This window comes from Phascolarctos cinereus, unplaced genomic scaffold (assembly GCF_003287225.1).
Source record: "Phascolarctos cinereus isolate Bilbo 61053 unplaced genomic scaffold, phaCin_HiC Scaffold_7;HRSCAF=346, whole genome shotgun sequence".
NCBI classification, from domain to species: Eukaryota; Metazoa; Chordata; class Mammalia; order Diprotodontia; family Phascolarctidae; genus Phascolarctos; species Phascolarctos cinereus.
Genome location: NW_027556180.1, coordinates 6,094,050 through 6,106,759, shown reverse-complemented (window position 1 = coordinate 6,106,759; position 12,710 = coordinate 6,094,050). Strand labels below are relative to the sequence as shown.

At 49.4% G+C, this 12,710-nt stretch overlaps 1 protein-coding gene across 2 annotated transcripts in view; it reads left to right on the top strand.

Moving 5' to 3' along the window:
* Positions 1-12,710, top strand: part of CCDC50 (coiled-coil domain containing 50) — an 88,023-nt gene that overhangs the window by 36,851 nt on the left and 38,462 nt on the right. For both annotated transcript variants that reach the window (XM_020964768.2, XM_020964770.2), the window contains exons 2-4: positions 5,359-5,421; positions 6,186-6,315; positions 11,433-11,523. In XM_020964768.2, the coding sequence (XP_020820427.1) occupies positions 5,359-5,421; positions 6,186-6,315; positions 11,433-11,523 (284 nt within the window). The remainder of the gene's footprint in view (positions 1-5,358; positions 5,422-6,185; positions 6,316-11,432; positions 11,524-12,710) is intronic.

Genomic DNA, 12,710 nt, shown 5'->3' with positions numbered 1-12,710 from the left:
ATTCCAGGCCAATGGGTAGGCCTGGTTATGAGAGTCTTTTCACACTTGTATTAGACCAGTCATGCAGGCAAACACAGACGTAGACCTGAGATTGAGCCCAAATGAGGCTGGGGGGTGGGCCAATGAGACTGACCTAGTTTTTGAGAACAGCTTCATCATAAGTTTTGTGTTAACACTAAAATGGAAAATACCATGAAGGTCATCCTGTCCAACCACCCACAGAGGCAGGAATCTTCTCTCTGGTGTTGTCTGTTCCCAAGGCTTCCTCTTCATGTAGATGACTTCCAGATTTCTGCTTCCATCTTTAATGTGCTTCCCGAGCTCCCATTTCACATCATCCATTGCCTGCTGGACGCTTCTCATTGGGACATCCTGTAGTCAGCATGTCCAAAAGAAAATTCCTCTTTCCACACAACATATCCCTCTTCTGAACTCCCCCATTGTGGCTGAGGGTGCTGCCATCTTTTCAGGCCAGTGGTCGACCGCTTTGCCACTGCGAACTTCTTTCTTTCCCTCTTCCCACAAGCCAGTCAATCACCGGAGCTCGTTTTTGCCTCCACAGCATCTCTCACGTGTCTCGCCCCCCTCTCCTGTCTCAGGCTCTCCACTGTGCCTTGGCTGATCCATTGCAATAGCCTCCTACTTGCTCTCACTGCCTCCACCCTAACCCCACCCCAATCCACCCCCTCTACTCAGAGGCCAAAAGGGTTTTCTAAAGTTCAGATCTGATTCCTTGCCCTGCTGCCTCTGACACCTTCTAGGGAAAATCCAACCAGCCTCTATTACCTGGAGGACCAAATAGAAGCTCTCCTTGTCATTGAGATTTCTCCACAGTCTGTCTCCAGCCCACCTCTTCTGTCTTCTCAAGTTTCCCCTTCACCTGCTCTTTGGTTGATCCAGTCATATTGTCCGGCTTGTTGCTTCTCAGATATGATACGTCATCTCCCACCTCCCTACCATTGTATTGGCTGTCCCTGGTCCTTTCTCCCCACTTGCTCCTTTTCTAATGAGAAGTTTCCGGACTCAGCTTATGCACCCCCTTCCATATGGAGACTTTCCATTCCACTACCTCAGTTCCTAGTGGCCTCACTCCCCAAACTTAGTCTTTTTCTACATAGCATCCATCCATCCATCCATCCATCCATCCATCCATCCATCCATCCATCCATCCTATCATATACATATACATATATTTATATATGTATATATATATATATATACATATATAAATATATGTATACTTTCATCTCTCTCTCCTTTCCTGTTTCCCTCCCTCCCTTCCACTCTCTCCTGGAAGGCAGGGACCGTTTTAGATTTCTAGCCCAGCACATGACACATAGTAGGAACTTAATGAATGTTTATCGATTGAGTGATGTGCATGTGGGCCTCAAGCTTCTGCTGCACCTTTAACCCTTGCCGGTTCATTCCCATTAGAAGTAGGATGGATGCTCAGGGTGTTCAAAAGCTACAGAAGCAGCACCAGACCATATGTAGACCGTTCTGCTTGTTTGTTGCACAAATCAGGGGAATTGGTGAAAGAAGCCTATGACTGGTGGGGAGGGAGACAATGATGATGTGTATGTGGGGGATGGGCTGGCCCTTGGGGAGGTTACCTTTCCATTCTGCCTCATCCTTTGCTGCCTGATCCTTAGGGTTTTGCTGCTTCCATCTGGCCCTCCAATCTCCTTCTAACTCAGGGCTTGCTATGGACTTGTGAGCCACTAGAATGCAGAGACAAGGGCTAGGCATCCCACTGATTACATTGTCTTCTCCAGACTCGGTGCTTCCAAAGTGTCTGCTCGGTGGACTTGACTCAAGCTGGGCTGTCCAGGCACCGTTCTTTCCCTCCTTTCCAATGCTGTCGCTCTTCCTCACTCTTGTCCAACAACTCTCTTCTAACTTAACCTGAGCTTCATCCAGATGACTGACTTGGAAGAACAGTTCTTTCAGGCCTTTCCGAATGACTTTGGGTCAGCTACCCATTGTATTTCCTCCCATCTTATTGGATTTACGATTGCGTTGGAGTTAAATGATGTGCGCTTGACTCTTCACTCTCCCACTTATTTCTGTGATCGAGGGAAGTCATGTAGTCAGTCAACACTAAGCACCTGCTATGTGTCAGCCACTGTTCTCAGTTCTGGAGTACGTATATGAAAGACAGTCGCTGCTCTCAAGGAGCTTACAATCTACTGGGGAAGACAGAACAGAACAGGAGCACACCTAGAACCTCTCTTGGCCTTCCTTTCCTCCTCTGTAACACGAAGAGATGGACTTCTTTTTCCCTGGATCTTCCCACATGTCACCCGTTCCCAGAGGGACCTTTAGGTGCCATGTGCTGCTGTTCTGGACTCCTGGGGGCCACCATCCCACAGAACGTATCAGAGCATCATTCAAAGTGTCTAGACCCAATTGTGGCCCTACAGTGCCACAGATTCATTAGGAGATGTAGAGAGGGATGTGGAGCACAGGGTCTAGAGCCTCCAGAATTAGCACACATACACATGCGCACGTGTGCACACACACACACACACACACACACACACACACACACACACACATGCACACATCTTGGGAAGGCCCAGATGCTTCTCTGGCTTATTGCCATAATTCTCTGACTCAATCTTGACTTTTGTACCAGATGGATTTTCAGGTGCCTGGCAATATGTATTCAAGCTGGAGAAAAAAAAATAATAAAAAAATTTCTCTGTGGACTTAAAAACTCTGATATCTTTTTACTTCTGCATCACATTTATTTTAAAATGTATCCTCTCATTGTCCCAAACACAATGAAACATCCTTTATATCCACGTTAACTTTTAGAAAAACTTTTATTCACACCATGAAATAAAGTGGGGTCTGCAAGGAGATTGCCAGTGTGTTCTGATTCCATTGAAATCTGTCATTCCCTTCTTTTTCTCTGCTTATCAAAAATTTAAAAACTTTCACCTATGTTTATCTGGCAAAGTCAGAACATATTTTGCCATGTATCTAGTGGATTAACTGCCAGAGCTTTGCATATGAGATGATTTTTTTTCAAAGTGAAAGAGTTGGTCATGGTGACCTCCCTTCCGCCCCTCAGTCTCTGAGTCAGTAACCTGCTGCCATAGTTCGATCTCTCTGTCCATCACTGATGGGGTTCAGACCCACTATTACCCCAGGGAGGGTTTGTAGTAATTGGCAGGTGAGTTCTACCATCAATGTCTGATACCTCTGACAGCATCTCAGAGTGCCCCAAGCTGTGTAGGATGCTTGAGGTTGACAGATATGTATAATTGACAACAGGAAAGAAAGGAAGGAGAGAGCAGGGAAGAGGGGGAAGCCTGTGTGTGTATGTGGGAGGTTGGGGGATCTGGGGTATGTGCTTTGAAAACAAAGGACATTTCTTTAAAACATAAAGTTGTCTCTTAAGGATTTCTAAATGTTACTATTTGGGCATCTTGGACATTTTCAAATCTGAGATTGACTTGACTTCCTGCATCTGTGACATTTAGAGGAAATTTTCACTTGGTGTAGAATCTGCTTAGAATATGAAAACAGCCATTTCTTATATAATGTCTGGCCTTTCAACTTTGTCTTTATAAACTTTACACATATACATATATGTACAAATACACATGCATTCTCACACACATGTACAAATACACATCTGTATACACACATAATTCATACACGTGTATTTACACTCACACATATATGCATGCGTACACACAAGCATACACTTATACACACAAACACATTCATATGCACACACCACACACATATACCTGCACACATCAGCCACATACATATATCCACATACCGATATATACACATATACACATGCACACATGCATGCTCATATGTACATGCACACACGATACATGCAAACACTACTTGTATATGTGTGTGTTTAAGTATATGTGTATGTATATATACATATATGTATTTGTATACACACATACAAATATACATATGTATATATATGTGCACATATATCTATACCTATCTATCTGTATCTTTTTATTTATCTATATGGAACTAGACCTGTGATTTCCTATAGCAAACTCTGTAGATGATGAAGCTCCCTTGGCCAGTGTGGGTTGGCACCTTCTCTGCCTCCTGTAGGCTTAGAAAGTTGCCAAGTTATATTTATTTGAGGCAAGGAAAATGATCCCTGCATATCCTCTGAGCTAGCTGGAATCTGACCCGGTTCATTAGAGCTGACTCGTCTTAATTCTCTGAGAGATATGCTCATGATATCAAGAGAGGCCTGGCTTTAAATGCTGTCTGTGACACTTTCTGGTTGTGTGACCAAGGCAGCATCCTTTATCTCTCTGAGTCTCAGTTTCTGTATCTGCAAAATGGGGATGATCATGCCTGTAGCTTGTACCTCACAGAGTCATGGTGAGGTTCATGGGAAATGGTGGCTGCCAGGTGCTTTGCGGCCCCCAACACTACAGGTCAATATCAGCCATTGTCATTATTGGGCTTACTGTTATACCATGTAGTGAAACAGCTGAGAAGAGGGTTCCAAGCAGTGGAAAAGAGGAGAGGAGTGATGTTACCAAGGGCAAATGGCAAAGGCCAGGTCCTTGAGCCCAGAATTTTCTTTCCCTCTACAATGTTTCATTTTTGTTTTGTTAATTCTTAGAGTCTAATAAGCGCTCACCGGCTGGCTAACAGGGACAATGGAGAGCAAAGGGTCTCGGCCCACCCCGAGGTGGTGCCCCAGGCCCCCCGAGGTGTTTTCTTGGTGCAGGTCACACTGCTAGCTCTCACAAGATGCTCTTTCTAACACATTTCCTTCTTTGTCACTTCCTCTGCCCTGGTGATGACTTTGGGATTAGGGAGAGGTCCATACTGGAAGGGCAGGGGCTTCCCGGAACCAAAGCCATGTGTGGGATGTTGCTTTCCCATTGATGTTTGGGTGCCCCCATGGTTGGGGAGGGGGAATTGGAGAAGGAAGGCTGGAGCTGGTGACTTGGGGGTCTATGACGCTGCTGAGGGCAGGGGCCAATGTGTCTATATCTCTGGTAAATCCCTTCCTTAAGAGAAGGCCATTGATGACAGTCTGTGACATTCACTGACGAAGTGGGAAGAGTCCTAACTCAAGTCCAAGGTGGTAGTTGAATCCCAGCTTATCCTCTTAGTGCCTGAGTGACTGCGGGCAAGTCATTGCCCCTTCATGGGTCTCAGTTCCTTCATGCGTAAAGTGAGGAGGTTAGACTGGTGGTCTCTGGGGAAGGAAGCTCCTGTGCTAGATGAAGATGCTGATCACCTGCCATCACTAATCAAGGATTGTGGGGGTTGCTTCCTAGGCATGACCTTGGACCACAGCAAGCCCTCATAACATATGCCATCTGTTTCTCTCTCCAATAGTGTGCCGGGACTTTGCCGTGTTAGAGGACCATACGCTGGCACACAATCTCCAGGAGCAAGAAAGTGAGTTGGGGCCCAGGCCACCTTCTGTCTTTGTAGCCTTCGACCAGTCACACTTCCAGAAGCTGCCCCCGAGAGGCAGCAGATGGGTCCCCGGAAGACTCGTCTGGCCAGCTAGTCCTTGGCGAGGAGAAATACGATGCTAATGATTGGGAGCAAAGACAGCTTCTTGGACCTAGGGGGGTGTTGTGGGAGGAATCGGTGGGCAAGAAGAAAGGCAGCTGGAACACCTCCTTCTGGGCCTTGGGCTGTGAGCACAGGGGCTGTAAAGATGGGCTGGGGCAGGGGCGCACAAAGTTTTGGGGGAGGCCTCTGCCCCCTGCCCAGAGCAGGGCTGATGGGCTTCTTACTGAGGAGATGAGCTTTATCCTCATTCTCCTTTTTCTGTCTACTGGGCTTTTGTGTACACATGTGTGTATGTGTGTGTATTTTGTATGTTTGTTTGTATGTATGTATATGTATGTGTGTGATTCGAGGAAGAATCCGACTCAAATGCAGCGGTGTCTCATAGCCTAAACAGCTTACTCTAATCTGCCGTTGTTCCTCGCTTTGTTTGAAACATGACATCTTGTATGTGAATAGAGGAGAGAGCGGGCATTGTGCTGAATGGGCAGAGGCCGCTTCCTCCCCGGGGGCGTCCCACAGCAGTGAAATCCGAGGTCCAGTCCAAATTAAAAATACAAACGCCACAGGAGAGCAGAGCTGCCTCGGCAGCTGAGGGTGGGTGGGACCTCGCCGAACCTTGACATCTCTCTGTCTTCTTTCAGTTGAACACCACTTGGCATCCAACGTGCAGCGAAACCGCCTGGTTCAGTACGATCTTCAGGTGGCCAAGCAGCTGCAGGAAGAGGAGGACCTGAAGGCCCGTGCTCACATCCAGAAACGCTACAAAGACATGTGAGTCAGGTCCCCGGGACCTGCAGACGCTGACCTTTGCCCTATCCCCAGGCCCCTCCCATCCATCTGGCTGCTGTCTTAGGGTCCCATTCCTAAGAGTAAAAATAACAGAAATGACTGACTCCATAGCACTTAGATATTTGTGAAGTGCTGTATACGTATACACACAGACACACAAAGACACACACACGTGCACACACACACTCGCTCACACACACACACACACACACACACACACACACACACACACACATGCACGCACACATACATTCTCTCAGTTAAGCATCACAACAACCCCATGAGGTGAGTAGCTCAAGGTATTATCCCATTTTACAGAGACCAGCTCCTATATGTCGGGGGCTGCACTGGAGCCTAGGCTTTCCTGGATATATAGGATCCTGGAATGTCAGAACTGAGAGGGAACTTCAGAGACCCCTTCCAATTCACCCCTCCCCCCATTTTACAGAACTCTGAGCCTAGAAAGGACCAACAGGATGAGTGTGGACTGGAGTTCTTTGCTGCCACCTTGACCTTGTCCAGACCCATACCTCAGGGGTATCTTAGAATCAGAACCACAGAATTGGATGAGCATTCAGTAGCCATTGAGTCCAGAGTTTACCTATGTAAGAATGCTTTGGACACAATGCCAGAGAAGTTGTCCAGCCCCAGCTTGAAGATCTCCAAAGATGGCGAGCTCACTACCTCTCTTTGGGACATCTCTCATTGTTAGGAAGCTTTCTCCTACATCACATCTGTATTTGTCTCTTTGTAACTTGCACCTGTTGACTCAGATGGTTGGTGTTGGGAGGAAATTGAGGACTCCTGTAAGCCAACCCATTTTAGAGATAAAGAAAGCAAAATTTCAAGCATTTGTAAGTTACTTATTCAAGGTCCCATAGTGAGTGAGTGTATGAGCCAAGGGGATTTCCCCTATTCTGCACATGGGTTCAGGTTCAGAGATCCGGCACTGGGGATGCTTTGCCTTGTGCACAACAGTCCTCTAAATATGCGTTGACTAGAAGGCGTAGAGGACATTTTAACTGTCTTCTAGATTTTGAAGGGTTAATATGTGGGAGAGGGATCGGATTGGTTTATTTGGCTCCACAAGAAAGGACCAGGAGCTTTAGGCAGAACCAGCAGAGCAGCAAAGTGAACTTGATTCAGCAGGGGCAGAAATCACGACCAAACCCAACGCAGAATGGTGCCCCAGTGGCTCCTGCTCTGCCTTGGCAGGGACTGGGCTCCTTCCCATCTGAAGGCTTCCAGAAGAGGCTCCGTAACCTCATGTTGTTGCGGGGATTCTCTTTCCCAAGAAGTTGGGAGCAGTAGCCACTGACATGCCTTCTGACTCGGGGAATCATGGGAAGACAACACTGTTGACCATGAACAACTTGGAAATAGCCTTGCTGGGCTAGTCAGGCGCTCGAATCATGTGGCAGTGTGATTTTTCTTTTTTAGAAGAGGAGAAAAGAGCACCGGCCCTGAAGTCAGGAAGACCTGGGTTCAAATCCAGCCTCAGACCAAACACTTGACACTTGCTAGCTGTGTGACCCTAGGCAAGTCACTTAACCCCAATTGCCTAAAATAAAATAAAATACAATAAAAATTAAAAGAAGAGGAAAAAAGAGCATCAACCCTCAGTCTCCAGCGAGGGTGCTCATTGTCACTCATCTCCTTAGATTGAATAGGAGACAGATTTGTGAAAGAACATGTCCTTATTTAAGTGGAATTTGTTGGGACTTCTAAAAACAATTCAATGAAGAAAATCAAATTGGAGGTTGAATTAGTTGGAGAAATTATCTAGCTAACTCACCTTCAGAGCACTGGAGGGTGGCTCAGTGGAGGCTTCCTCCTTCTCCCAAGGTCTGTTCTACTCATCTGCTCTCAAGTTTGCATGAAACCCAACTAACTTCTGGTCTTTCTAAATATGATAGTTGTCACTCAGTCCCTGGAGTATTTTGTCTCTTCTGGGACATGGGTAGGAACTGTAGTCATTCAGAACATGTGGGTCAGTATGCTGGTACAGCTGGGGCCTGCAATGGACATCAGCCCTTCCCTTTTCCCTCCGGGAAGGCCGCCACACCCAGCCAGCACCCAGCCCATGTTCGTGCAAGCCTATGCGAGGGTACATAGAAGCCAATTCAGAGCAGCTGGGACATGAACAAGGTCCAAATCCAGAGGGTTTGTTTTCAACAGCCAAATTCCGGAGGCCAGCTGTCCAGGCCTCGCCCGGCGCCATATCTCTCCTTGCCGGAGGGGTGAGAGCAGTCCATTGCTTGTAAGCAAATTCACCAAACAGCGGCAGGGGCTGCATGCAGAATGACAGAAAGTTGTCAGTTTTTCTGCGTCAGGTTAAAAAAATGAGTTGGCTATAATCTCCTTTAGAACAGAAATGAGGTGTTTTCTGCTTGGCTCCAAAGGCCAGGGGTAGGAGCAGTAGGGAAGAGGGAAGGAGGAAAGAAAAATTCTAACAATTCAAGCCATCCCAGAGAGCAATGGGCTGCCTCAGGAGGGCTGGCTTCCCCTCCCTGGAGTCTCCATTCATGGCTGGATGGCCGCTTGTCAGGGAGACATTTTCAGGTATTTCATTTCTTAGGGTCCTAGCTTGAGAACCTGAAGGGCCTTTAAAGGACATCTGAGCCAACTTTCTGATTTTACAGATGAGGAAACTGAGGCTTAGCTTGTTTAAGTGACTTCCCCAAGGTCACCAAGTGGTAACTGTGAGAGGCTGGTTTGAAGCCGTATCCTCTCCTGGCTTCTTGGGTCCCTTTGGTTCTAACACTGGGGTGCAGTAATTCTGTCAAGTAAAACGGGGACACCCCCTGGTTGATTTAGGCAGTGGATGCATGTATCGACTCAGTCCTCGAGTCATCAGCCCCTGGCTTCTTGAACGCTGTGATAGAATCGCCTTGTCTTGGCATTCGATCCCTCCTGCCCAAATCTGACACCAAGCTACTGCCACTTCAGCTTCGCATGTGTGTGTGTGTGTGTGTGTGTGTGTGTGTGGTCTTGCTGTGCTGACCACTGACCATTTCCCCATCTCCTCCTGGCTGCCTTTGGTGATGCTCTCAGAGAAAGCTCCAGAGCAGGTACCTGTCCGGATCCCTGGAGGGAGTCTGCACTCTATAAGAATGACATCATGAGTTACAAGGCTCCAGGTGTCACTCTAGGTCTCCTCTCTGAAGCCTTCTCCACTTCCCCTCCTGCCCTCCCCCCTTAGATCAATGACCTTCCAAAGCTCCCTATTGCCCATAGAATAAAGCACAGACGTCCTTTTGTGGCTCTCAGTACCCACCACAATTTGGCTTCATACTCTTTCCAGCCCTATTTCCTGTCGCTCACCTTTGTGCCGGGGTGAGGAGTCTGCTTGTGGCCTTTTGCTGCCACCTGCCTCTGCTCCGCTTCTCTGCAGGCTGCTCTCAGGCCTGGTCTCCCTCCACCTTGCTCCCTCGCTCTCCCCTTGTGTCTTCCTGCCTTGGTTTGGCTCAGTTTTCCCTTTGGCTCCTTCACCACCTGCCTAGTATTTCTCTTGTGTCTTTACTTGCCTTCTCCTCCTCCTCCCCTGTGGGGGTACAAGAATGGCAGCTCCCTGAGGGCAGGCCTGGGTCCCTTTGTGTTGCTGTCCCCAGCACACTTTGTTTCAGGTTTTGGTCCAGACTCATGATGTCATTCTCATAGAGTGCACACTCCCTCCAGGAATGCAGACAGGCACCTGCTCTGGAGCTTTATCTGAGAGGGTGCCAGTGTGGGCCAGGGGCAGGGGTGGAAGGCAGACCCCTGGCCCACCATGCACCCTGTCCTACACACCTTCCCCATAAGGAGGCATTTCTCAAATCTTCAGATCCGATTCAATGAGAACCCAACATACAGACATGCAGGTAGCTGTGATTTCATCTGGTCACTGAGCAGGAGCCCCTGGATAGAGGCCACTGCTTCTAGTGGCGGGAAGCGTCTGCTGTCAGCCCACCTGGGAGCTCGGGCTATGCCAGCTGCCAGCGGATCTGCCGACCGCTCAGCAGTGCCCTTGGCTTTCCTTCCTCAGGATGCTCAGGCTTAGCTCCCTCCTGCCACTGTGACAAATGTGAGTTCTTAGAAATAGCCGTGGGTGGGGCAGGGAGGGAAACAGAGGAAGGAAGCTCATTGGCCCCGGCCTGACTCTTCTCTCTCCTGTGTCCACTCTGGCACTTTTCCTGTGGCTGAGATGCCACAGCACCAGGGAGGTTGGGCATCTCCCTGCCTCATCCCATGGCTTGGTTCTTCCCCCCACCCCCTTGGGTGACCCCCGAGCCAGCCAGCTGGCACCCCAGGATAGAGGGGCAGCCTTGGAGTCACGGAGGTCTAGGTTCCATTCCCACTTCACCTACTTGTAAGCTGTGTTACCCTGGGCAAGTCACCTAACGCCACTCAGCCTTGGTTTCCTTATCTGTAAAATGGGGGTAACATCATAGGATCGCCGCGGGTCCTGAGGAGACGATATTTGTAAAGTGTTTATAAAACCTTGCATGCTTTCTGAACGTGAGGCGGCCCTAACCACTGAGACCCCTCTGTGCACATAGCCATTTGGAGCTGTTTGGAAAGCAGCAGCATTTCTTGAGAAATCCTTTCCCTTAAGTGGGAGGTCAGTGACAGGAGCTCTGGCAGTCATGACCAGAAACGGTAGAAAAGAACTGGGGCTTCGCTCCTCCCGTGTGGATTCTGCATTCCTTGGTTTGCACGGAGTCCCAGAGTCCTTACGATCTTGTGAAGGAGGCTGTGTGACCCTGTGCAAGTCGTGGAACCTGTCTGCCTCAGTTTCCTCATCTGCAAAATGGGGATGATACCAGCACCGACCCCTCAGGGTTGTTGTGAGGGCCGACAAGATCCTCTTTGTAAAGCCCTTAGCACCATGCCTGGTGCATAGTGGGACCGTGTCACTGCTTATCCCCTCCTTCCCTTGCCCATCCTGAGAACCCCAGCGCTGGGGCTCGATCACTAATGCCTGGTTGGTAAAGACCTGGGGGCCCCTGGAAGACAAGGCTTGCTGCTGCCCACCTGAGCAGAGAGAGGGCGAAGGGCCCAGAGGGCAGGCACCTTCTGAGCTTCCTGGGTAACATGGCTTTGTCTCTTGGGCATCTCAGAGAGCAGCAGGACTGTGAAATCGCTCAGGAAATCCAAGTGAAGCTGGTCATTGAGGCGGAACGCAGGCGCCGTCAGGAGGAGAAGGATGAGGTACTGGGGGTGCTTGGGGGCTGGAGGGTGGCTTCTGGGAGGGCCCATGACCTCTGGGAGGGCTGATGACCTCTGGGAAGGCCAATGACCTCTGGGAGTGCCAATGATCTCTGGGAGGGCTGCTGGCTTCTGGGAGCACCTATGACCTCTGGAAGGGCTGATGAACTCTGGGAGGGCTGCTGAACTCTTTGAGGGTCAATGACCTCTAGGAGGGCTGCTGGCTTCTTGGAGCGCCAGTGACCTCTGGGAGGGCTGCTGGCTTCTGGGAGTGCCAGTGACTTCTGGGAGCGCTGATGACCTCTGGGAGGGCTAATGGCTTCTGCTGTTACACTGTCAAATGGAAAGGTGATCAAAGGGTCATCATCCTCTTGTAATTTGGGAGGAGCCATCAAGAAGCTGGCCCTGCATGGGTTAGAGAAATGAAACTGAGGGATGTGATGGCGGGCTCCCAGGGCTGAGGTCGTTTTAGGTTCTGCTCTTTGTGGCACACTGGGTGCCTGTGACTCGCTCTTGGGGGCATGGAGGGAAGTTGCTGACCAAGGCGAGGCCTGGGGGGGTGTGACCCCGATATCTCCTCTCCCTCTCACTGCTCCCATCCTTAAGAAGCAGAGGCGGGCAGTCAGGTTCGGATCCCTGGTTGTTCAGGGGTTGCTGGGGTGTTGGAAATATTAAATGACCTTAGAGAGATGAGATCTGACCCTGGGCTGTGGAGAGGGCTCGACCTGGCAGGCAGCAGCGTCCTTTTCTGTCGTGCTCAGGCAGCTCTGTCCAAGCAAGGGCCCTGTGCCTGTCTGCAGCCTGGCCTTGCCTACAGAGCCAGCCAGGAGCACTTCCTTCCTCCCCACCCCCTTCTCCCCCCAGGGAGAGAGAGGTTGGGAATCCTGATCTGGAGCTACAAGGGATCTTGGAGGCCCTCAAGTGCACGCCCCTTATTTTACAGGGGAGGAAACTGAGTCCCAAAGAAATGAAGGGACTCGGCCAAGGGCATACAGGTAGTAAGTGACTGAGGGAGCATTTGGGCTCAGGGCTTTTCCGCTATGCCACCTGAGAAAGCTAATCAGATGAATCATATTGCAGAAGAGAAGAGAAATCTGGGGCCTCCCATTTCAAACACAGCAACATTCTGGAAAAGGGGTCCTCCAGTCATTGTATGAGTACTTCTGTTACTAGGGCAGCTGGGTGGCTCA